At 57.2% G+C, this 25563-nt stretch overlaps 2 protein-coding genes across 11 annotated transcripts; one reads left to right on the forward strand and one right to left on the reverse strand.

The window, feature by feature from the left end:
- Positions 1–1957: 1957 nt before the first annotated feature.
- Positions 1958–24379, reverse strand: GPT (glutamic--pyruvic transaminase). 3 transcript variants are annotated; one of them, XM_058830039.1, is made up of 12 exons: positions 24303–24379; positions 18321–18471; positions 15628–15717; positions 15426–15534; positions 15210–15340; positions 13306–13549; positions 10920–10999; positions 10689–10825; positions 8531–8705; positions 6199–6354; positions 3269–3381; positions 1958–2142 (listed from the first exon to the last, which is right to left on the reverse strand). In XM_058830039.1, the coding sequence occupies exons 2-12, from the start codon at positions 18459–18461 to the stop codon at positions 2052–2054; spliced, it is 1467 nt and encodes a 488-aa protein (XP_058686022.1). In that variant the 5' UTR covers positions 18462–18471; positions 24303–24379; the 3' UTR covers positions 1958–2051. The 3 variants fall into 3 exon arrangements, with proteins under 3 accessions (XP_058686022.1, XP_058686020.1, XP_058686021.1); XM_058830037.1 differs by lacking the exon at positions 24303–24379 and adding an exon at positions 18689–18772; XM_058830038.1 differs by lacking the exon at positions 24303–24379 and having other exon boundaries at positions 18321–18631.
- Positions 18923–21127, forward strand: LOC131575088 (putative per-hexamer repeat protein 5). Of its 8 annotated transcripts, none has more exons than XR_009276693.1 (4): positions 18923–19253; positions 19362–19372; positions 19437–20046; positions 20171–21127. XR_009276693.1 is itself a non-coding variant. In XM_058830093.1 (4 exons), exons 1-4 carry the CDS (start codon positions 19045–19047, stop codon positions 20440–20442), a joined length of 1065 nt encoding a protein of 354 aa, XP_058686076.1. In that variant the 5' UTR covers positions 18923–19044; the 3' UTR covers positions 20443–21127. The 8 variants fall into 8 exon arrangements, 6 of the variants coding, with proteins under 6 accessions (XP_058686076.1, XP_058686074.1, XP_058686075.1 ...); XM_058830093.1 differs by having other exon boundaries at positions 18923–19132; positions 19282–19372; positions 19437–20064; positions 20185–21127; XR_009276692.1 differs by having other exon boundaries at positions 18923–19372.
- Positions 24380–25563: the final 1184 nt, after the last annotated feature.

Below are 25563 nucleotides of genomic sequence, written 5' to 3' on the forward strand. Positions count from 1 at the left end.
CCAATCCTGATCCCGAGGATCCTGATCCCGATCCCAAGGATCCTGAGAATCCCGAGGATCGCAATGCTGATCCCGAGGATCCCGATCCTGATCCCGAAGATCCCAATCTTGATCCCGATCCTGAAGATCCTGAGGATCCCGATCCAGATCCTCATCCTGATCCCGAAGATCTCAATCCTGATCCTGATCCCAATCCCAAGGATCCTGAGGATCCCAATCCTGATCCAGATCCCAAGGATCCCGAAGATCCTAAGGATCCCAATCCTCATCCCGAAGATCCCAATCCCGATCCTGATCCCAAGGATCCCGAGGATCCCAATCCCGATCCCAAGGATCCCAAAGATCCTGAGGATCCCGATCCTGATCCCGATCCTGATCCCGATCCCGATCCCAAGGAGCGATGGTGGCACCCAGGGGACCCCTGGGATCAGCAACATCCCAAAATTCCCGGAGCTCCAGGGGTTCCCAGGGAATCACAAAGATCCAAATTCCCAAAATTCCTGGAGCTCCAAGAAGTCATTCCCACCACCCCCATGCCCTGCCTCAGTTTCCCTTTTGGGATCCGGTTCAACCAGCGTCATGCCTCAGTTTCCCCGTGGATCCGGTCATTCCCATCCCGTGCCTCAGTTTCCCTTTGGGATCCGGTCATTCCCGCACCGCGCCTCAGTTTCCCCCTTGGGATTCTTGAATCCATCCCGTGCCTCAGTTTCCCTTTGGGATCCAGTTCAACCAGCGTTGTGCCTCAGTTTCCCTGCAGGATCTGGTCATTCCTGTGCCGTGCCTCAGTTTCCCTTTATGATTGGTTTTTCCCATCCCGTGCCTCAGTTTCCCTTTGGGATCTGGTCATTCCCACTCTGTGCCTCAGTTTCCCTCAGGCCTGAATTTTGGGGGGGGAATTTTGGGGTTTTTTTTTTTTCCCCCCCAAGAAATTTCATTCTGGGAATTTCTTTGGGAAAAATTTTTTTGGGGGGTGGAAATTTTTTTTTAGGGGATTTTTTTGGGGGATTTTTTCTTTTCCCAGGAATTTTTTTAGGGGGGAATTTTTGATGGGAGTTTTGGAGGAGCCGCAATTCCCAAGAAATTGGAGGAGCTGGAATTCCCAGGGAATCGGAGGAGCCGGAATTCCCAAATTCCCAAGGAATTGGAGGAGCTGGAATTTTGAAGGATCTGGAATTCCCAGGGATTGGAGGAGCCAGAATTCCCAAGGAATTGGAGGAGCTGGAATTCCCAAATTCCCAAGGATTGGAGGAGCTGGAATTCCCAAATTCCCAAGGATTGGAGGAGCTGGAATTTTGAAGGATCTGGAACTCCCAAGGAATTGGAAGAGCCACAATTCCCAAGGAATCGGAGGATCTGGAATTTTGGAGGAGCCGCAATTCCCAAGGATTGGAGGAGCTGGAATTCCCAGGAATTGGAGGAGCCAGAATTTTGGAGGATCTGGAATTCCCACGGATTGGAGGAGCCAGAATTCCCAAGGAATTGGAGGATCTGGAATTCCCAAGGAATTGGAGAATCTGGAATTCCCAGGGAGTGGAGGAGCCGCAATTCCCAAGGACTGGAAGAGCCGGAATTCCCAAATTCCCAAGGAATCGGTGGAGCTGGAATTCCCAAAGAATTGGAGGATCTGGAATTTTGGAGGAGCCAGAATTCCCAGGGATTGGAGGAGCCAGAATTCCCAGGGATTGGAGGATCTGGAATTCCCAAGGAATCGGAGGATCTGGAATTTTGGAGGAGCCAGAATTCCCAGGGATTGGAGGAGCCAGAATTCCCAAGGAATCGGAGGATCTGGAATTTTGGAGGAGCCAGAATTCCCAGGGATCAGAGGAGCCAGAATTTCGGAAGAGCCGCAATTCCCAAGGACTGGGAACACCCGACCGGAATTCCCCAACCCCTCCCTCCCCAAAATCCCACCCCAAATTCCATAAAAACCCTCCCGGATCCCCCCGGAAAAGCCGAGGCCGGTCACTGTCCTTTATTTGGGAACACTGGGGGGGACCTGCCCCGCAATTCCCAAAAAAAAAACCGGGAGAGGAGAATTCCAGGCGGGAATTTTAAGAGAATTCCTTGACGAATTTGGTGTAGAAGGCGCTGAGTTTTTCCAGGAGGATTTTCAGTTTGTCCGTGGGAGGCAGGATCGTCATCCTGGCGGGAAAATCCCAAAAAAAAAAGTGGGAAAAGGGACGGGAATTCCCAAATTTTCTCCACTGGAAAAATGGGAAAAATTCCCGAATTTCAAAGCTTCTTTTTCCCGGGGATGCCAAAAAGTTGTGGTGGGTGGGGGGAGGGGATTTGGGATTTGGGGATTTGGGGATTTGGGAATTTGGGGATTTGGGATTTGGGGATTTGGGGATTTGGGGATTTGGGGATTTGGGGATTTAGGAATTTGGGATGAGGGGATTTGGGATTTGGGAATTTGGGAAGTTGTGGATTTGGGATGAGGGGATTTGGGGATTTGGGATGGAAGATTTGGGGATTTGGGATTTGGGGATTTGGGATTTGGGGGTTTGAGGATTTGGGGATTTGGGGATTTAGGAATTTGGGATGAGGGGATTTGGGGATTTGGGATTTGGGGATTTGGGAATTTGGGATTTGGGAATTTGGGAGTTTGGGGATTTGGGATAGGGGAATTTGGGATTTTGGGATTTGGGATTTGGGGATTTAGAGATTTGGAATTTGGGGATTTGGGGATTTGGGGGTTTGGGATTTGGGGTTTTGGGATTTGGGATTTTGGGATTTGGGATTTGGGGATTTGGGAATTTGGGATGAGGGGATTTGGGGATGGGGGATTTGGGAATTTGGGATTTGGGATTTGGGATCGGGGATTTGGGATTTGGGGATTTGGGATTTGGGACGAGGGGATTTGGGAATTTGGGAGTTTGGGGATTTGGGGATTTGGGATGGGGGGATTGGGGATTTGGGATGGGGGATTCCAAGAATTGGGAATTTGGAGTGGGATCCCCAAAAAAACCCAGGGAATTGGGGATGGGAATTTTGGGAATCAGGAATTTGGGGTGGAATCCCCCCAAAAACTGGGAATTTGGGATGCGGGATTTCAAGAACCAGGAATTTGGGATGGGGGATCCTGGGAACTAGAATTTTGGGATGGGAGATCCCCCCAGGAACAGGGAATTTGGGGTGGGAATCTGGGAATCAGGAATTTGGGGTGGGATCCCCCAAAACCAGGGAATTTGGGATGGGGAATTCCCAAAATCAGGGAATTTGGGGTGGGATCCCCCCAAAATCAGGGAATTCTGGCCCGGGAACCCACCGGAAGTGGAAGGTGCCTTCCTTCTGTCCGAAGCCGCTTCCCGGGACGACGCAGATCCCGGTTTCCTCCAGGAGCCTCATGCAGAAGAACATGTCCGGGGCCTGCTGCTTCTCCTGGGAATTCCGCACGGAACGCGGCGTCGGAAAAACCGGGATCGCGTCCCCCACGCCCCACGTGGATCCCGATCCATCCCATCCATTCCCACATCTATCCCAGTTGGGGTCCATCCATCCCAGTTTGGATCCCGTCCATCCCAGTTTGGATCCCATCCCTCCCAGTTTGGATCCATCCATCCCAGTTTGGATCCCATCCATCCCACATCTATCCCAGTTTGGATCCCATCCATCCCAGTTTGGATCCATCCCTCCCAGTTTGGATCCCGTCCATCCCAGTTTGGATCCTGTCCATCCCAGTTTGGATCCCGTCCATCCCAGTTTGGATCCCGTCCATCCCAGTTTGGATCCCATCCATCCCAGTTTGGATCCCACCCATCCTATTGGAATCCCGTCCATCCCATTTGGGATCTCGTCCATTCCCACATCTCCCAGTTTGGATCCCATCCATCCCACATCTATCCCAGTTTGGATCCATCCCTCCCAGTTTGGATCCATCCCTCCCAGTTTGGATCCCGTCCATCCCAGTTTGGATCCCATCCCTCCCAGTTTGGATCCATCCCTCCCAGTTTGGATCCCGTCCATCCCAGTTTGGATCCATCCCTCCCAGTTTGGATCCCGTCCATCCCAGTTTGGATCCCATCCATCCCAGTTTGGATCCTGTCCATCCCAGTTTGGATCCCGTCCATCCCAGTTTGGACCCATCCATCGCAGTTTGGATCCCATCCATCCCAGTTTGGATCCCATCCCTCCCAGTTTGGACCCATCCATCCCAGTTTAGATCCCATCCATCCCAGTTTGGATCCCGTCCATCCCAGTTTGGATCTTGTCCATCCCAGTTTGGATCCCGTCCATCCCAGTTTGGATCCCGTCCATCCCAGTTTGGATCCCGTCCATCCCAGTTTGGATTTTGTCCATCCCAGTTTGGATCCCGTCCATCCCAGTTTGGATCCCACCCATCCTATTGGAATCCCGTGAATCCCATTTGGGATCTCGTCCATTCCCACATCTCCCAGTTTGGATCCCATCCATCCCACATCCATCCCAGTTTGGATCCATCCCTCCTAGTTTGGATCCCATCCATCCCAGTTTGGATCCCGTCCATCCCAGTTTGGATCCATCCATCCCAGTTTGGATCCCATCCCTCCCAGTTTGGATCCCGTCCATCCCAGTTTGGATCCCATCCATCCCAGTTTGGATCCTGTCCATCCCACTTTGGATCCCATCCATCCCAGTTTGGATCCCGTCCATCCCAGTTTGGATCCCGTCCATCCCAGTTTAGATCCCATCCATCCCAGTTTGGATCCCCTCCATCCCAGTTTGGATCCCGTCCATCCCAGTTTAGATCCCGTCCATCCCAGTTTGGATCCCATCCACCCAGTTTGGATCCCATCCATCCCAGTTTAGATCCCGTCCATCCCAGTTTGGATCCCATCCACCCAGTTTGGATCCCATCCATCCCAGTTTGGATCCCACCCATCCTATTGGAATCCCGTCCATCCCATTTGGGATCTCGTCCATTCCCACATCTCCCAGTTTGGATCCCATCCATCCCACATCTATCCCAGTTTGGATCCATCCCTCCTAGTTTGGATCCCATCCATCCCAGTTTGGATCCATCCATCCCAGTTTGGATCCCATCCCTCCCAGTTTGGATCCCGTCCATCCCAGTTTGGATCCCATCCATCCCAGTTTGGATCCTGTCCATCCCACTTTGGATCCCATCCATCCCAGTTTGGATCTTGTCCATCCCAGTTTGGATCCATCCATCCCAGTTTAGATCCATCCATCCCACTTTGGATCCCGTCCATCCCACTTTGGATCCCGTCCATCCCACTTTGGATCCCATCCCTCCCAGTTTGGATCCATCCATCCCAGTTTAGATCCATCCATCCCACTTTGGATCCCGTCCATCCCAGTTTGGATCCCATCCATCCCAGTTTGGATCCCATCCATCCCAGTTTAGATCCCATCCATCACAGTTTGGATCCCGTCCATCCCAGTTTGGATCCCGTCCATCCCAGTTTGGATCCCACCCATCCTATTGGAATCCCGTCCCATTTGGGATCTCATCCATTCCCACATCTCCCAGTCTGGATCTTGTCCATCCCAGTTTGGATCCCATCCATCCCACATCTCCCAGCTGTGCTCCCCCCTGCCCATCCCACCATTCCCAGTTCAGATCCTGCCATTCCCAGTGCAGATCCCGCCATTCCCGGCACAGATCCCACCATTCCCAGTTCAGATCCCAGTGCGGATCCCAGCATTCCCAGTTCAGATCCCGCCATTCCCAGTTCACATCCCGCCATTCCCAGTTCAGATCCCACCATTCCCAGTTCAGATCCTGCCATTCCCAGTTCAGATCCCACCCTTCCCAGTGCGGATCCCAGCATTCCCAGTACAGATCCCGCCATTCCCGGCACAGATCCTGCCATTCCCAGTGCGGATCCCGCCATTCCCAGTGCAGATCCCAGTGCAGATCCCGCCATTCCCAGTGCAGATCCCGCCATTCCCAGTTCAGATCCCAGTGCGGATCCCAGCATTCCCAGTTCAGATCCCACCATTCCCAGTTCAGATCCTGCCATTCCCAGTTCATATCCCGCCATTCCCGGCACAGATCCTGCCATTCCCGGTGTGGATCCTACCATTCCCAGTTCATATCCCGCCATTCCCAGTGCAGAACCCGCCATTCCCAGCGCGGATCCTGCCATTCCCGGTGCGGATCCCAGTGCGGATCCCGCCATTCCCGGCACAGATCCCGCCATTCCCAGTGCGGATCCCAGCTCAGATCCCGCCATTCCCGGCGTTCCCGGGCACCTTGGCGGCGGCCAGGGCTCTGTCCGGGAGGTCGATCCGGGGGAAGGAGTACATGGCTCCCTGCACGGGGTTGCAGTGGATCCCCGGGGTGCGGTTGAAGATCTCCTGCGTCAGCCGCGCCTTTTCCGCCAGGGCGCTGAGCACGGCCTCCTTCTCCTGCCGGAAAACGGGATGGGAATCTGGGAATTCTCTTCCCGTTCAGCCCAGCTCGTCCCGTGCTGAACCAATATCCCATCCCATGGATCCCATGGATCCCATGGATCCCATTATCCCATCCCATGGATCCCATTATCCCATCCCATGGATCCCATTATCCCATTATCCCATTACCCCATTATCCCATTATCCCATTACCCCATTATCCCATTATCCCATTACCCCATTATCCCATTATCCCATCCCATGGATCCCATTATCCCATTATCCCATTATCCCATTACCCCATTATCCCATTACCCCATTATCCCATCCCATTATCCCATTATCCCATCCCATGGATCCCATTATCCCATTATCCCATGGATCCCATTATCCCATTATCCCATCTCATGGATTCCATTCCACACCCATCCCATTATCCCATTATATCCCATTATCCCAATCCCATCCCATGGATCCCATAGATCCCAATCCCGCCGTTCCATACAGCCTGGAAGCGCTGGTAGGACAGATCTCCAGGTTTTGGTGGATCCCATCCCATGGATCCCAATCCATGGATCCCAATCCCATGGATCCCAATCCCATGGATCCCATCCTAATCCCATGGATCCCAATCCCATGGATCCCAATCCCATGGATCCCGTCCTAATCCCATGGGTCCCAATCCCATGGATCCCATGGATCCCAATCCCGCCGTTCCGTACAACCTGGAAGCACTTGTAGGACGGATCTCCGGATTTAGGCAGATCCCATCCCATGGATCCCAATCCCATGGATCCCAATCCCATGGATCCCAATCCCATCCCATGGATCCCAATCCCAATCCCATCCCATGGATCCCAATCCCAATCCCATCCCATGGATCCCAATCCCATCCCATGGATCCCATCCCATAGATCCCAATTCCAATCCCAATCCCATGGATCCCAATCCCATGGATCCCATGGATCCCCATCCCGCCATTCCGTACAGCCTGGAAGTGCTTGTAGGACGGATCTCTGGGTTTTGGTGAATCCCATCCCATGGATCCCATCCCAATCCCAATCCCATGGATCCCATGGATCCCCATCCCGCCGTTCCGTACAGCCTGGAAGCGCTCGTAGGACGGATCTCTGGGTTTTGGTGGATCCCATCCCATGGATCCCAATCTATGGATCCCAATCCCATGGATCCCATCCTAATCCCATGGATCCCAATCCCATGGATCCCAATCCCAATCCCAATCCATGGATCCCAATCCCATGGATCCCATCCTAATCCCATGGATCCCAATCCAAATCCTATCCCATGGATCCCAATCCCAATCCCATGGATCCCAATCCCATGGATCCCATCCTAATCCCATGGATCCCAATCCCATGGATCCCAATCCCAATCATCCCATGGATCCCAATCCCAATCCCATGGGTCCCAATCCCATGGATCCCATGGATCCCAATCCCTCCATTCCATACAACCTGGAAGCGCTCGTAGGACGGATCTCTGGGTTTTGGTGGATCCCATCCCATGGATCCCATCCCAATCCCAATCCCAATCCCATGGATCCCAATCCCAATCCCATGGATCCCATAGATCCCAATCCCGCCGTTCCGTACAGCCTGGAAGCGCTGGTAGGACGGATCTCCAGGTTTTGGTGGATCCCATCCCATGGATCCCAATCCATGGATCCCAATCCCATGGATCCCAATCCCATGGATCCCAATCCCATGGATCCCATGGATCCCATCCTAATCCCATGGATCCCAATCCCATGGATCCCAATCCCATGGATCCCAATCCCATGGATCCCATGGATCCCAATCCCAATCCCATGGGTCCCAATCCCATGGATCCCATGGATCCCAATCCCGCCGTTCCGTACAACCTGGAAGCACTTGTAGGACGGATCTCCGGGTTTAGGCAGATCCCATCCCATGGATCCCAATCCCATGGATCCCAATCCCAATCCCATCCCATGGATCCCGATCCCAATCCCATCCCATGGATCCCAATCCAAATCCCATACCATGGATCCCAATCCCATGGATCCCAATCCCAATCCCATACCATGGATCCCAATCCCAGTCCCATGGATCCCAATCCCATGGATCCCCATCCCAATCCCAATCCAAATCCCATGGATCCCAATCCCAATCCTATGGATCCCATGGATCCCAATCCCTCCATTCCATACAGCCTGGAAGCGCTCGTAGGATGGATCTCCGGGCTTTGGCGGGTCCATGATGGCGTCCAGGACCATCTGTCCCGGCACGGGCGGGCACAGCCGGACCGACACGAGCTTGGAGAGCTCGGCCTTCACCTCGGGGTGCAGGTTCACCACCTCCACGTAACCGCCCCGCAGCCCACACCTGCCAGAGAGACACGGATTGGAACCGCCCGGAATCCCCCGGAGCACCGGGAACGGGATCCCTGGGAGGAGAGGTGGGGATGGGGTGGGATGGGGAACGGGAATCCATGGATGAGAACCTATGGAGAAGGAGCCATGGATGGGAACCTATGGAGAAGGAGCCATGGATGGGATCTATGGATGGGAACCTATGGAGAAGGAGCCATGGATGGAATCTATGGATGGGAACCTATGGAGAAGGAGCCATGGATGGAATCTATGGATGGGAACCTATGGAGAAGGAGCCATGGATGGAATCTATGGATGGGGGTTTGGGATGGGATCCATGGGTGGGAACCTATGGAGAAGGAGCCATGGATGGGAACCTATGGAGAAGGAGCCATGGATGGGATCCATGGATGGGGGTTTGGGATGGGATCCATGGGTGGGAACCTATGGAGAAGGAGCCATGGATGGGGGTTTGGGATGGGGATTTGGGATGGGAACCTATGGAGAAGGAGCCATGGATGGGATCCATGGATGGGGGTTTGGGATGGGGATTTGGGATGGGAACCTATGGAGAAGGAGCCACGGATGGGGGTTCATCATGGAAGCCATGGGTGGGAGATGTGGGTGGGATTCATGGATGGGATCCATGGATGGGGTCAGTGATGGGAATCCATGGATGTGAACCTATGGAGAAGGAGCCATGAATGGGGGTTTGGCATCGGATCCATGGATGAGAACCTATGGAGAAGGATCCATTGGTGGGAGATGTGGGTGGGATTCATGGATGGGAATCCATGGATGGTGTTTTGGGATGGAATCCATGGATGGGGGTTTGGGGGTGGGGGCTTGGGATGGGAATCCATGGGTGAGAACCTATGGAGAAGGACCCATGGGTGGGAGATGTGGGTGGGATCCATGGATGGGAACCTATGGAGAAGGACCAATGGGTGGGCTCTATGGATGGGAACCTATGGAGAAGGAGCCATGGATGAGGGTTTGGGATGGGATCCATGGGTGGGGGTCTGTGATGGAATCCATGGATGGGAACCTATGGAGAAGGATCCATGGATGGGGGTTTGGGATGGGAATCCGGGATGGGAACCTATGGAGAAGGATCCATGGATAGGGATTTGGGATGGGAATCCATGGATGGGTGTTTGGGATGGGGATTTGGGATGGGAACCTACAGAGAAGGAGCCATGGATGAAGGTTTGGGATGGGATCCATGGGTGGGAACCTAGGGAGAAGGAGCCATGGATGGGATCTATGGATGGGAACCTATGGAGAAGGAGCCATGGGTGGGGATTCATGGATGGGATCCATGGATGGGAACCTATGGAGAAGGATCCATGGATGAAGGTTTGGGACAGGATCCATGGGTGGGAACCTATGGAGAAGGATCCATGGATGGGGGACCATCATGAGACCCATGGGTGGGAGATGTGGGTGGGATTGATGGATGGGATCCATGGATGGGGGTTTGGAATGAGAATTCATGGTTAAGATATGGCATCCATGGAATCTCGACACCCGCATCCGATGTCATCTCCATCCCCAATCCAGGAGATCCACAGGGTGATGGCATCTCCATCCCCAATCCAGGAGATCCATGGGGTGGTGGCATCTCCAACCCCAATCCAGGAGATCCATGGGGTGGTGGCATCTCCAACCCCAATCCAGGAGATCCATGAGGTGGTGGCCTCTCCAACCCCAATCCAGGAGATCCATGAGGTGGTGGCCTCTCCAACCCCAATCAAGGAGACCCATGGAATGGTGGCATCTCCAACCCCAATCCAGAAATTCCATGGGGTGGTGGCACCTCCATCCCCAATCCAGGAGATCCATGGGATGGTGGCCTCTCCAACCCCAATCCATGACATCCACGGCGTGGTGGCATCTCCATCCCACACCCTCCCCCATCCAATCCCACGGGATCCATGGTGACCTCTGGGATCCCAGGGCAGGAGGTGACAATCCCGGAATTGCCGGCACTCACTCTCCCATGTATCCCTTGGAGATGGAGTGGAAGGAGGCCAACTCCACCGTATCCGAGTAGGGCGGCCCCATCTCCTTCAGGACCTTCTTGAATGAGTAGAAGGCCGAGCCCTTGGCGTAGACGTTGTCCTGGTACACCTGGGTGGGATGAGATGGGACATCCCGGGATGTCACCCGCAATTCCGGGATTTTCCCGGGAATTTGGGACACATCCCGTGGCGGCCACGCCCACCTCGTCGGCCATGAGGAAAAGCTTCTCCTCGTAGGCGAACTTGATGACGTCCTCGATGCATTCCCGGCTCTGCACCTGGCCTGGGGACACCACGGGGGACGTGGGCACCCCAAAAATGGGCTCCCACTTCTGGGGTCCCCGTCCACGTCTGGGGTCCCAGTTCTGGGGTTCCCGTCCACTTCTGGGGTCCCACTTCTGGGGTCCCTGTCCAGACTTGGGGTCCCACTTCTGGGGTTCCCGTCCACTTCTGGGGTCCCACTTCTGGGGTCCCTGTCCAGACTTGGGGTCCCAGTTCTGGGGTCCCACCTCTGGGGTCCCCATCCAGTTCTGGGGTTCCACTTCTGGGGTCCCTGTCCAGACTTGGGATCCGACTTCTGGGGTCCCCATCCAGTTTTGGGGTCCCAGTTTTGGGGTCCCCATCCAGTTCTGGGGTCCCCATCCAGACTTGGGGTCTCCATCCACTTCTGGGGTCCCCGTCCAGATTTGGGGTCCCAGTTCTGGGGTCCCCGCCCAGACTTGGGGTCCCCATCCACTTCTGGGGTCCCCATCCAGTTTTGGGGTCCCACTTCTGGGGTCCCCGTCCAGTTCTGGGGTCCCTGAACAGTTTTGGGGCCCCAGTTTTGGGGTCCCCATCCAGTTCTGGGGTCCCAGTTCTGGGGTCCCCGTCCAGTTTTGGGGTCCCACTTCTGGGCTCCCAGTTCAGTTTTGCGGTCCCAGTTTTGGGGTCCCACTTCTGGGCTCCCACTTCTGGGGTCCCAGTCCAGTCTTGGGGTCCCAGTTTTGGGGTCCCAGTTCAGTTCTGGGATCCCAGTTTTGGGGTCCCCATCCAGTTTTGGGGTGCCATTTTGGGGTCCCACTTTAGTTTTGGGGTCCCACTTCAGTTTTGGTGTCCCAGTTTAGTTTTGAGGTCCCAGTTCAGTTTTGGGGTCCCCATCCTGAGTTCCCAGTCCACCCCAGGACCTTACCCCAGGTCTTCCCCCATGGAATCCATCCCATCCCAAATATCCCACCCCAGATATCCCATCCCAAATATCCCACCCCAAATATCCCATCCCAAATATCCCACCCCAGATATCCCACCCCAAATATCCCATCCCAAATATCCCACCCCAAATATCCCATCCCAAATATCCCACCCCAAATATCCCATCCCAAATATCCCACCCCAGATATCCCACCCCAAATATCCTATCCCAAATATCCCACCCCAAATATCCCATCCCAAATATCCCATCCCAAATATCCCATCCCAAATATCCCACCCCAGATATCCCACCCCAAATATCCCATCCCAAATATCCCATCCCAAATATCCCACCCCAGATATCCCATCCCAGATATCCCATCCCAGATATCCCACCCCAAATATCCCATCCCAAAAATCCCATCCCAGATATCCCATCCCAAATATCCCATCCCAAATATCCCATCCCAAATATCCCATCCCAAATATCCCACCCCAAATATCCCATCCCAAATATCCCACCCCAAATATCCCATCCCAAATATCCCACCCCAAATATCCCATCCCAAATATCCCATCCCAGATATCCCATCCCAAATATCCCATCCCAGATATCCCATCCCAGATATCCCATCCCAAATATCCCACCCCAGATATCCCACCCCAAATATCCCACCCCAGATATCCCACCCCAAATATCCCATCCCAAAAATCCCATCCCAAAAATCCCATCCCAGATATCCCATCCCAAATATCCCATCCGAAATATCCCATTCCCAGATATCCCATCCCAAATATCCCACCCCAGATATCCCATCCCAGATATCCCATCCCAAATATCCCACCCCAGATATTCCATCCCAAATATCCCATCCTAAATATCCACCCCAAATATCCCATCCCAAATATCCCACCCCAAATATCCCATCCCAAATATCCCATCCCAGATATCCCATCCCAAATATCCCATCCCAAATATCCCATCCCAGATATCCCATCCCAAATATCCCATCCCAGATATCCCATCCCAAATATCCCATCCCAAATATCCACCCCAAATATCCCATCCCAGATATCCCATCCCAGATACTCCACATACCCCACAGATCACACCCCACAGACCCCACAGATCACATCCCATGGATCCCACACACCCCACAAATCACATCCCACACACCCCACACACCCCACAAATCACACCCCACGGCCCCCGTTACCGGTGGGGTTGCCCGGGTTGATGATGCAGAGCACCCGGGGCGAGCAGCGGCGCCGCCCCTCCTCCAGCGCCCGACACACCCCACACACCCCACACACCCCATAGATCACACCCCATGGATCCCACACACCCCACACACCCCATAGATCACACCCCACAGATCCCACACACCCCACGGATCCCACAGACCCCACAGCCCCCGTTACCGGTGGGGTTGCCCGGGTTGATGATGCAGAGCACCCGGGGCGAGCAGCGGCGCCGCCCCTCCTCCAGCGCCCGGCGCAGCTCGGCCACGTCCAGCGCCCAGCAGCGCTCCTCGGCCAGGTAATACCGGACCTGAGCCGCGTCCAGCTCCGCCAGAGCCGCCGAGTAGAGCGGGTACTGCGGGATCGGGATCAGAACACCCGTGCGAGACGAGCCCGAACCGCACACCAACAGCTTCAGGATGTTCTGCGGGGACACAGCGGGGACAGTCAGCGGAGGGGACACGGGGGACACCGGGGACACGGGGGAGATGGGGGACAGTCAGCGGGGACACGGGAGACACAGGGGACAGTCAGGGGAGGGGACAGGGGACAGTCAGAGGGGACACGGGGGACACAGGGGACAGTCAGCGGGGACACGGGGGACACCGGGGACAGTCAGGGGAGGGGACAGGGGACGGTCAGAGGGGACACGGGGGACACAGGGGACACGGGGGACAGTCAGCGGGGACACGGGGGACACAGGAGACAGTCAGGGGAGGGGACAGGGGACAGTCAGAGGGGACACGCGGGACACAGGGGACACGGGGGACAAGGGGGACAGTCAGGGGGGACACAGGGGACAGTCAGGGAGGACACGGGGGGACAGTCAGAGGGGACACGGGGACACAGGGGACACGGGGGACAGTCAGCGGGGACACGGGGGGGACAGTCGGGGGGTGGAAAAGAGGGGACACGGGGGACAGTCAGGGGGGAAAGAGGGGGGACAGTCAGGGGGTGAAAGGAGGGGACACGGGGGACAGTCAGCGGGGACACAGCGGGGACACGGGGGGACAGTCGGGGGGTGGGAAAGAGGGGACACAGGGGACAGAGGGGACACGGGGGAAAAAGGGGGGACACAGGCGGGACACGGGGGACAGTCAGTGGAGACAGGGGACACAGGGGGGACACAGGGGGGACACTGGGGACAGTCAGGGGGGGACACAGGGGGGACACGGGGGACACAGGGGGGACACGGGGGACAGTCAGGGGGGACACACACGGGGGACAGTCAGCGGGGAAAGGGGACACGGGAGACACGGGGGACAGTCAGGGGGGACAGAGGGGACATGGGGGACAGCGGGCGGGGGACACACGGGGGACAGTCAGGGGGGACACGGGGGACAGAGGGGGGCACAGAGGGGGGACACTGGGGACACAGGGGGTACACGGGGGACAGTCAGGGGAGGGGACACAGGGGACAGTCGGGGGGGACAGAGGGGACATGGGGAAGGGAGATTGAGGGGACAATGAGGGGACACAGAGGGGACATGGAGGGGACAGGATGGGGTGGCTGTCAGGACGTTCTGGGGACAGGTTGGGATGGGCATGGGGACACCATGGGGACATCACGGGGACACCGTGGGGACAATGAGGGGACACCATGGGGACATCACGGGGACACCGTGGGGACAATGAGGGGACACCATGGGGACATCACGGGGACATCGTGGGGACAATGAGGGGACACCACGGGGACACGTTTGGGGTGGGCACGGACACAAAGGTGGGGACAGAACGGGGGGGACAGCGGCGACAAGGGGCAGGATGGTGGCCACAACCACAGGACAGAAACTTGGGGACACCCCTGGGGACATCGCGGCCACAACAGACCCCCAGCAGTGACCTTCGGACAGCGAGGGGACAACGAGGGGACAACGCGGGGCCGGGCACAGCGCCACCATAACCACGGCAACCACCCGGCCTCGGCGACAACGCGGTGCCACCCCCGGCGCGGCGACACCGCCCGGGCCCAGCGCCACCCCCGGCCACAAAGGTCCCTTTGTCCTCCGTGGGAACGGCCGGGGGAGGGGTGGTGGCACCGAGCCCGGTGTCCCCAGGGGGGGTGGTGGCCGATGTCACCGTACCACGATGGCGTCGCTGGCGCCCGTGGACAGGAAGATGTCGTCGGGGCTGGCGGGGACACCATCGCGCCGCTCGATGTAACGCGCCACGTTCTCCCGCACCATCTGCACACCGGGGCTGGCGCTGTAGGAACCTGGCAGGGGGACAGCCACCGTGTCACCTGTCCCCACCAAAAGCCACCCCAGGGGATGTCGCCGGGGAGGGGCGGTGACACCGACCCACGCTCTGGCCACCGCAGGCCGATAGAAGTCGCCGCGCTCGCTCCTTGGCGTCGCTGGGGAGGGACGAGTCCTTCATGAGCTCCGGGCACAGGCACAGCGCGGCCACCTGAGGGGACAGCAGGGTGACAACGGGCCGGGGTGGCCCCTGGTGGCCCCGGGGTGGCCCCGGGGTGGCCGTGGGGTGGCACCGAGGCCGTACCTGGCGGAGGAAGGTGATGGGCTGCTGGCCCATGGCGTGCGCGTCACCGATGTTGGCCTTGATGACTTCGGTGAAGGGCTTGGAGACACCCTGAGGGGACACGGGGACAGGGATGGGGACACGGGGACAGGGATGGGGACAGGGGGACACGGGGACAGGGATGGGGACAGGGATGGGGACAGAGGGACAGGGGGACACGGGGACGGGTGGGGACAGGGACAGGGACACGGGGACAGGGATGGGGACAGGGACAGGTCAGGGGTCATGACCCGCCTGTCCCCACCCGGGGCCACCCCCGCTGTCACACGGGTGCCACCAGCAGGGCAGTGACGTCACCGCCGTGTCCCCTGTCCTGGGAGTGGCTGCGACCTCGGGGACCTTGGGGACTTTGGGGACCTCGGGGACCTTGGGGACTTTGGGGACCTCGGGGACCTTGGGGACATTGGGGACAATGTGGGATTTTGGGGACTTCCGGGACTTCGGGGACCTCCGGGACCTTGGGGACCTCGGGGACCTGGGGGACTTCAGGACCTTGGGGACTTCGGGGACTTTGGGGACCTCAGCGACCTCGGGGACTTTGGGGACCTCGGGGGATTTTGGGGACCTCGGGGACCTTGGGGACCTCAGGGACTTTGGGGACCTTGGGGACTTCGGGGACTTTGGGGACCTCGGGGACACGGTGGCCATGTCCCCACCCCCAGCCCGGGTGACCGCGGCCACCTCGGCCGGACTTTGGCCACCTCGGCCACGCCGGACTCTGCCCCTCCCCCACCCCGAGGGTGGCACCGCCCCCAAAGTGTCACCTGTGTCACCTCGGCCTCACCGCTGCCACCCCCAAAGTGTCCCCAAACCCCTCGCCCAACCCCCCGGGGAAAAAAATTCCCTTTTTTGGGGAGGAAAATCCATTTTTGGGGGAAAAAAAATCCCTTTTTTTGGGGGGAAAATCCATTTTTTGGGGAAAAAAAATTCCATTTTTTGGGTAAAAATTCATTTTTTGGGGGGTTAAATCGCATTTTTTGAGATGAAAATCCCTTTTTTGGGGAGGAAAAATGCTTTTTTCTAGAAAAAAATCCCTTTTTTTGGGTAAAAACTCATTTTTTGGGGGGATAAATTGCATTTTTTGGAGAGGAAAATCCCTTTCTTGGGGGGAAAATCTTTTTTTGGGGGGGACTCGTATTTTAGCGGGAAAAAACTTTTTTTGGGGAAAAAAATCCCTTTTTTGGGAAAAAAAATCCTTTTTTTGGGGGAAAACCCCTTTTTAGAGAGGAAAATCCTTTTTTTGGGGAAAAATATTTTTTTTAAGGGAAAAAAAATCAGTTTTTAGTGGTAAAAATTCTTTTTTCGGGGGGAATAATCCGGTTTTTGGGGGTAATAAATTCATTTTTGGGGGTAATAAACCAATTTTTGAGACAACAAACTCATTTTTGGGTGGTAAAACCCCGTTTCTGGGGGTAATAAACCCATTTTTGGGGGTAAACCCACATTTTTTTGGGAAGAAAAACTCATTTTTGGGGGTAATAAACTCATTTTTGGGGGTAATAAACTCATTTTTGGATGGTAAAACCCCATTTTTTGTAAAGAAAAACTCATTTTTGGGGACAATAAACCCATTTTTGGTGGTAAAACCCCATTTTTGGGGGCGCTCATGGGACGTGAGGAGCCAAATTTGGGGTGCGGGGAGGGAGAGCCGGGATTGGAGCGGTCCCGGTTTAGGGGGGAGGGGACCCCAAATTTTGGGATCGGGATATCCCGGTCCGGGATTGTCCCGGTTCGGGATTGTCCCGGTTCGGGAGTGTCCCGGTTCTCCCGGTCCGGTTCGGGATTGTCCCGGTTCTCCCGGTCCGGGATTGTCCCGGTCCGGCATTGTCCCGGTTCCCGGGGGCTGATCCCGGTTCGGGATTGTCCCGGTTCTCCCGGTCCGGGAGTGTCCCGGTTCCCGGGGGCTGATCCCGGTTGGGATCGGGATATCCCGGTCCGGGATTGTCCCGGTTCTCCCTGTCCGGGATTGTCCCGGTTCTCCCGGTCCGGGATTGTCCCGGTTCCCGGGGGCTGATCCCGGTTGGGATCGGGATATCCCGGTCCGGGATTGTCCCGGTTCTCCCGGTCCGGAATTGTCCCGGTTCTCCCGGTCCGGGATTGTCCCGGTTCTCCCGGTCCGGGAGTGTCCCGGTTCTTGGGGACTGGTCCCGGTTTGGGATCGGGTTCTCCCGCCCCGGGATTGCCCCGGTCCGGGATTGTCCCGGTTCCCGGTGTCTGTTCCTGGTTTAGGGCCGGGTTCCCCCGGTCCGGGATTGTCCCGGTTCCCGGGGTCTGTTCCCGGTTCAGGGCCGGGTTCTCCCGGTCCGGTTCGGGATTGTCCCGGTTCTTGGGGACTGGTCCCAGTTCGGGATCGGGTTCTCCCGGTCCGGGATTGTCCTGGTCGGGTTCGGGATTGTCCCGGTTCTTGGGGGCTGGTCCCGGTTTAGGGCCGGGTTCTCCCGGTCCGGGATTGTCCCGGTTCTTGGGGGCTGGTCCCGGTTGGGATCGAGTTTTCCCGGTCCGTGATTGTCTCGGTTCTCCCGGTTCGGGATTGTCCCGGTTCCCGGTGTCAGTTCCCATTTCAGGCCCGGGTTCTCCCTCTCCGCTTTTCTCCCCCTCCCTTTTTTGGGTTTTTTTTGGGTCAGTTTTTGGGTGTTTTGGGTTTTTCCCGGTACCTTGCGCAGCTCCTGCTCCAGCTCCAGCGCCCGCAGCACGATGGGGCCGCGCACCGCGTACTCCACGCGGCGAATCGCGGGGTTCATCGACTCGGGGGTCAGCACCGGGCCCCGCCGGGACCCCCCGGGAGCCGCCGCCATCGCCAGGAGCCTGCGGGGCCGCAGCGCCCTCAGAGCCCGCATCACCGGCCCCCCGAGCCCCGGGGGGACACCGGGACACCGCCCCGCGGGGACACCGCCAGCACCGGGACACCGCCGCGACACCACCGGGACACCGCCGCGACACCGCCCCGCGGGGACACCGCAGCCGCCACCCCCAGAACCCGCCCCCGGGAACCCCGAAACCCTCCCCGGAGCTCCGCGGCTACCGGCGCCTTCCTCGGCCGGGGCAACGGGCAACGGGCAACGGGCAACGGGCGAAGGGCAACGGGCAACGGGGGGGGCGCGCGGGGGGCGGAGGGGACAGCGGGGACACGGAAAGGGGCGGCACCGGGACACGGGGACAGCGCGGGTGGGCGCGCGGGTGGCACCGGAGGGGACACGGAAAGGGGCGGCAGCGGGACGGGGGTGGGCGAGTGGCACCGGTGGGGACACGGAAAGGGTGGCAGTGGTGACAGGAGGCGGCGGGAGTGGAGCTGGGACACCGGGAGTGGCGCTGGGACACCGGGACACGGGTGGCGCTGGGACACCGGGAGTGGCACTGGGAGCGGGGTTGGAACTGGGAATGGGGGTGGCACTGGGACACCGGGAGTGGCGCTGGGACAGCGGGAGTGGCACTGGGAGCGGGGGTGGCACCAGGAGCGGGGACAGGGGTGACACTGGGAGCGGGGTTAGCACTGGGAATGAGGGTGGCACTGGGAGCGGGGACAGGAGTGGCACCAGGAGCGGGGACACAGGTGGCACTGGGACAGGGGTGGCACCGGGACACCGAGAGTGGGGACAGGGGTGGCACTGGGAGCAGGTGGCACTGGGAGCGGGGACACAGGTGGCACTGAGACACGGGTGGCGCTGGGAACGAGGGTGGCACCGGGACACCAGGAGCGGGGACAGGGGTGGCACTGGGACACCGGGAGTGGGGACAGGGGTGGCACTGGGACACCAGGAATGGGGACACAGGTGGCACTGGGAATGGGGGTGGCACTGGGAACCAGGAGCGGGGACACAGGTGGCACTGGGAGCAGGTGGCACTGGGAGCGAGGACAGGGGTGGCACTGGGACACCAGAAGCGGGGACACAGGTGGCACTGGGAATGGGGGTGGCAGTGGGAGCGGGTGGCACTGGGAATGGGGACAGGGGTGGCACTGAGACACGGGTGGCACTGAGACACGGGTGGCACTGGGAATGGGGGTGGCGGCACTGGGAGCAGGGACAGGGGTGGCACTGGGACACGGGGGTGGCGCCGGGCACGGGACACTGGGAAAAGGGGGTGGCACCAGGAGCGGGACACTGGGAAAAGGGGGTGGCACCGGGAACGGGCACGTGGCACCGGGAATGGGACACCGGGAACGGGGACAGGGATGGCACTGGGACACGGGTGGCACTGGGACAGGGGGGTGGCACCGGGACACGGGGGTGGCACCGGGAACGGGACACCGGGAGCGGGCACGTGGCAGCGGGGACAACGGGCACAGGGACAGGGGTGGCACCGGGGACAAGGGAGAGCCGGGAGCGGGCACGTGGCACCGGGGACAAGTGGCAATGGGGACAAGGGGCACCGGGAATGGGGGTGACATCGGGAATGGGGGTGACATCGGGAAGGTGACATAGGGAAGGTGACATCGGGAAGGGGACACCGGGGACAAGGGACACTGGAGATAAGTGGCTCCGGGAATGGGGGTGACATCGGGAAGGTGACATCGGGAAGGTGACATCGGGAAGGTGGCACCGGGGCTGTGCGGACCGTGTCACCCCGCGGGTCGGGGACAGGCGACGCGGGGCTCGTGGGACGCGGGAGTTTGGCACCGCAGACCCCCCGAAATGTCCCCAAATGTCCCCAAATATCCCCAAATGTCCCCAAACGGCCCCGCCCACAGCGCCCCCCAGCGGCGCCAACAGCCGCGCCCGCGCTGGCCACGCCCTCAGCTGTCAATCAACGCCGAGACCACGCCCACGCGAAAGCTGATTGGTTGCTGGCGGAGGGGGCGGGGCAGGAAGCGCCCAAACCGCGGCGGGAGTGGGGGGGGGGCTCGGTTTGGGGACCTCCCTCCCCCCCCCATTGGGGGTCCCTATGGATCCTCCCATTTGGGGACCCCATAAATCCGCATTGGGGACCCCATAGACCCCACTGGGGACCCCATAGAACCCCATAGAGCCCATAGAGCCCCACAGATCCGCATTGGGGACCCCATAGACCCCATTGGGGACCCCATAGAGCCCCATAGACCCCATAGAGCCCCACAGAACCCATTGGGGACCCCATAGACCCCCATAGATCCCAATGGGGACCCCATAGAGCCCCACAGACCCCATAGAGCCCCACAGAACCCATTGGGGACCCCATAGACCCCATAGAGCCCATAGAACCCATTGTGGAACCCATAGACCCCATCGGGGACCCCATAGAACCCCATAGAACCCATTGGGGACCCCATAGACCCCATTGGGGACCCCATAGAGCCCCATAGACCCCATAGAACCCCACAGAACCCATTGGGGACCCCATAGAGCCCCATAGACCCCATAGAGCCCCACAGATCCGCATTGGGGACCCCATAGAACCCCATAGACCCCATAGAGCCCCACAGAACCCATTGGGGACCCCATAGAGCCCCATAGAACCCATTGGGGACCCCATAGAGCCCCATAGACCCCATAGAGCCCCACAGATCCGCATTGGGGACCCCATTGGGGACCCCATAGAGCCCCATAGACCCCCACAGATCCGCATTGGGGACCCCATAGAGCCCCACAGACCCCACTGATCCCCATAGAGCCCATTGGGGACCCCATAGAACCCCATAGACCCCATAGAATCCCATAGACCCCATTGGGGACCCCATAGAGCCCCATTGATCCCATTGGGGACCCCATAGAGCCCCATTGATCCCATTGGGGACCCCATAGAGCCCCATTGATCCCATTGGGGACCCCATAGAGCCCCACAGATCCCATTGGGGACCCCATAGAGCCCCATAGATCCCAATGGGGACCCCACAGAGCCCCACAGAACCCCACTGATCCCCACAGAGCCCAAAAGAGCCGCATTGGGAACCCCATAGACCCTACAGAACCCCATTGATCCCATTGGGGACCCCATAGAACCCCATAGAACCCTACAGATCCCATTGGGGACCCCATAGAACCCCATAGAACCCTATAGATCCCATTGGGGACCCCATAGAACCCCATAGAACCCAGTGGGGACCCCATAGAACCCCACTGATTCCATTGGGGACCCCATAGAACCCCACAGAACCCCATTGATCCCATTGGGGACCCCATAGAGCCCCATAGATCCCAATGGGGACCCCATAGAGCCCCACAGAACCCCATTGATCCCATTGGGGACCCCATAGAACCCCATAGAACCCTATAGATCTCAGTGGGGACCCCATAGAACCCTATAGATCCCATTGGGGACCCCATAGAACCCCATAGAACCCTATAGATCCCATTGGGGACCCCATAGAACCCCACTGATTCCATTGGGGACCCCATAGAACCCCACAGAACCCCATTGATCCCCACAGATCCCATTGGGGGACCCCACAGAACCCCATTGGGGGATCCCCCAAAAGGGGAAAGCCCCAAACCCCATTTCCCCCCCAATTTCCCCTTTTGGGACCCCCCCAAACCCCAAATTTTCCCTTTTAGGACCCCCCAAACCCCAAATTTTCCCTTTTAGGACCCCCCAAACCCCAAATTTCCCCTTTAAGGACCCCCAAAACCCCAAACCCCCCCTTTTAGGACCCCCCAAACCCCAAATTTTCCCTTTTGGGACCCCCCAAACCCCAAATTTCCCGAATTGGGACCCCCCAAACCCCAAATTCCCCCTTTTGGGACCCCAAAATTCCCATTTTAACCCCAAATTCCCCCAGTTGAGATCCCCCAACCCCCAAAATTCCCCTTTTAGGACCCCCCAAACCCCAAATTTTCCCTTTTCGGACCCCCAAACCCCAAATTCCCCCTTTTAGGACCCCCCAAACCCCAAATTTCCCCATTTGGGACCCCCCAGACCCCAAATCCCCCCTTTTAGGACCCCCCAAACCCCAAATTTTCCCTTTTAGGACCCCCCAAACCCCAAATCCCCCCTTTTGGGACCCCCCAGACCCCAAATCCCCCCTTTTAGGACCCACCAGACCCCAAATTTTCCCTTTCAGGACCCCCCAAACCCCAAACTTTCCCTTTTAGGACCCCCCAAACCCCAAATTCCCCCATTTCGGACCTCCAAATTCCCATTTTAACCCCAAATCCCCCCTTTTAGGACCCCCAAACCCAAAATTTTCCCTTTTAGGACCCCCCAACCCCCAATTTTTCCCTTTTACGATCCCCCAAACCCCAAATTTTCCCTTTAAGGACCTCCCAAACCCCAAATTTTCCCTTTTACGACCCCCCAAATCCCAAATTTCCCCTTTTAGGAACCCCCAAACCCTAAATTCCCCCTTTTAGGACCCCCCAAACCTCAAATTTCCCCTTTAAGGACCCCCAAAACCCCAAATCCCCCAATTTAGGACCCCCCCAAACCCCAAATTCCTTCTTTTGGGATCCCCCAAACCCCAAATTCCCCCATTTAGGACCCCCAAATTCCCATTTTAACCCCAAAATTCCCCATTTGAGATACCCCAAAGCCCAAATTTTCCCTTTTGGGATCCCCAAAACCCCAAATTCCCCCTTTTGGGACCCCCCAAACCCCAAATTTTCCCTTTTGGGACCCCCCAAACCCCAAATTTCCCCTTTTAGGACCCCCCAAACCCCAAATCCCCCCTTTTAGGACCCCCCAAACCCCGAATTTTCCCTTTTAGGACCCCCCAAACCCCAAATTCCCCCTTTTGGGACCTCCAAATTCCCATTTTAACCCCAAATCCCCCATTTTAGGACCCCCCAAAACCCAAATTTTCCCTGTTAGGACCCCCCAAATCCCAATTTTTCCCTTCTAGGACCCCCCAAACCCCAAATTTCCCATTTTAGGACCCCCCAAACCCCAAATTCCCCCATTTGGGACCCCCAAATTCCCATTTTAACCCAAAATTCCCCCTTTTAGGACCCCCCAAACCCCAAATTTTCCCTTTTAGGACCCCCCAAACCCCAAATCCCCCCTTTTGGGACCCCCCCAAACCCCAAATTTTCCCTTTTAGGACCCCCCAAACCCCAAATTTCCCCTTTTAGGACCCCCCAAACCCCAAATTTCCCCTTTTAGGACTCCCCCAAACCCCAAATTTCCCCATTTGGGACCCCCCAAACCCCAAATTTTCCCTTTTAGGACCCCCCAAACCCCAAATTTTCCCTTTTAGGACCCCCCAAACCCCAAATTTTCCCTTTTAGGACCCCCCAAACCCCAAATTTCCCCTTTTAGGACCCCCCAAACCCCAAATTCCCCCTTTTAGGACCCCCCAAACCCCAAATTCCCCCTTTTAGGACCCCCAAATTCCCATTTTAACCCCAAATCCCCCCTTTTAGGGCCCCCCAACCCCCAAATTTCCCCTTTTAGGACCCCCCAAATCCCAATTTTTCCCTTTTAGGGCCCCCCAAACCCAAAATTTTCCCTTTTAGGACCCCCCAAACCCCAAATTTTCCCTTTTAGGACCCCCCAAACCCCAAATTTTCCCTTTTAGGACCCCCCAAACCCCAAATTCCCGCTCTTTTAGGGCCGCCCCACCCTTTTCCCAACCCCCCACCCCTTATCAGCCCCTCCCAGCACCCCAAAAAAAAACCCCAAAAACACCAAATCCCCACCCCCAACACCTCCCGCGGGGCCTTTTTGGGGTTTTTGGGGTGGGATTTTGGGGTGTGGGGGGAGCTTTTTGGGGTCACCCTACAACTGACCTTTGCCTGCAGCTGCCGCGGGGCCCGAAATAGAAGCGGGATTGGGATCGGGGGAGGGGAGGATTTGGGATTTTTTTTGGGGGGGTGCCCCGCCCCCATAAAGGGCCACCCCAAAAAAAAAAACAAACCCCAAACCCCAGTTTGGGATTGGGGGAGGGGAGGATTTGGGGTCCCCGAAATGTTGGGGTTTGGGGTTTGGGGTGGAGGGGTCCTAAAACCCTAAATGTGGATTCGGGGGGGTCCTAAAACCTCAAATTTGGGATTTGGAGGGGTCCTAAAACCCCAAATGTGGATTTAGGGCGGTCCTAAAACCCCCAAATGTGGAATTGGGGGATCCTAAAACCCCAAATGTGGATTTGGGGGGATCCCAAAACCTCAAATTTGGGGTGATCCCAAAACCCCAAATGTTTGAGGTTTGGGGGTGTCCTAAAACCCCAAATGTAGATTTGGGGGATCCTAAAAACCCCAAATGTGGAATTGGGGGGGTCCTAAAACCTCAAATGTGGAATTTGGGGGATCCCAAAACCCCAAATGTGAATTTAGGGATTCATAAAACCCCAAATGTGGAATTTGGGGGGGTCCCAAAACCTCGAATTTGGGGTTTGGGGGGATCCCAAAACCTCAAATGTGGATTTAGGGGGATCCTAAAACCCCAAATGTGGGATTTAGGGGGGTCTTAAAACCCCAAATGTGGATTTGGGGGGGTCCTAAAACCCCAAATTTGGGATTTGGGGGGTCCTAAAACCCCAAATGTGGAATTTGGGGGGTCCTAAAAACCCCAAATGTGGATGTAGGGGTTCCCAAAACCTCAAATTTGGGGTTTGGGGGGGTCCTAAAACCTTAAATTTGGGATTTGGGGTATCCCAAAACTTCCCAGTGGGATTTCGGGGTTCCCAAAACCTCAAATTTGGGGTTTGGGGGGCTCCTAAAACCTCAAATTTGGGATTTGGGGGGGTCCTAAAACCTGAAATGTGGAATTGGGGGGTCCTAAAAACCCCAAATGTGGATTTAGGGGTTCCCAAAACCTCAAATTTGGGGTTTGGGGGGGTCCTAAAACCTCAAATTTGGGATTTGGGGGGATCCTAAAACCCCAAATTTGGGATTTGGAGGGGTCCTAAAACCCCAAATGTGAATTTAGGGGGGTCCTAAAACCCCAAATGTGGAATTGGGGGATCCCAAAACTTTCCTGGGAGATTTGGGGATCCCAAAACCCCAAGTGTGAATTTAGGGATTCCCAAAACCTCAAATTTGGGATTTTGGG

The sequence above is a fragment of the Poecile atricapillus genome, chromosome 2 (genome assembly GCF_030490865.1).
Source record: "Poecile atricapillus isolate bPoeAtr1 chromosome 2, bPoeAtr1.hap1, whole genome shotgun sequence".
Taxonomy (NCBI): Eukaryota; Metazoa; Chordata; class Aves; order Passeriformes; family Paridae; genus Poecile; species Poecile atricapillus.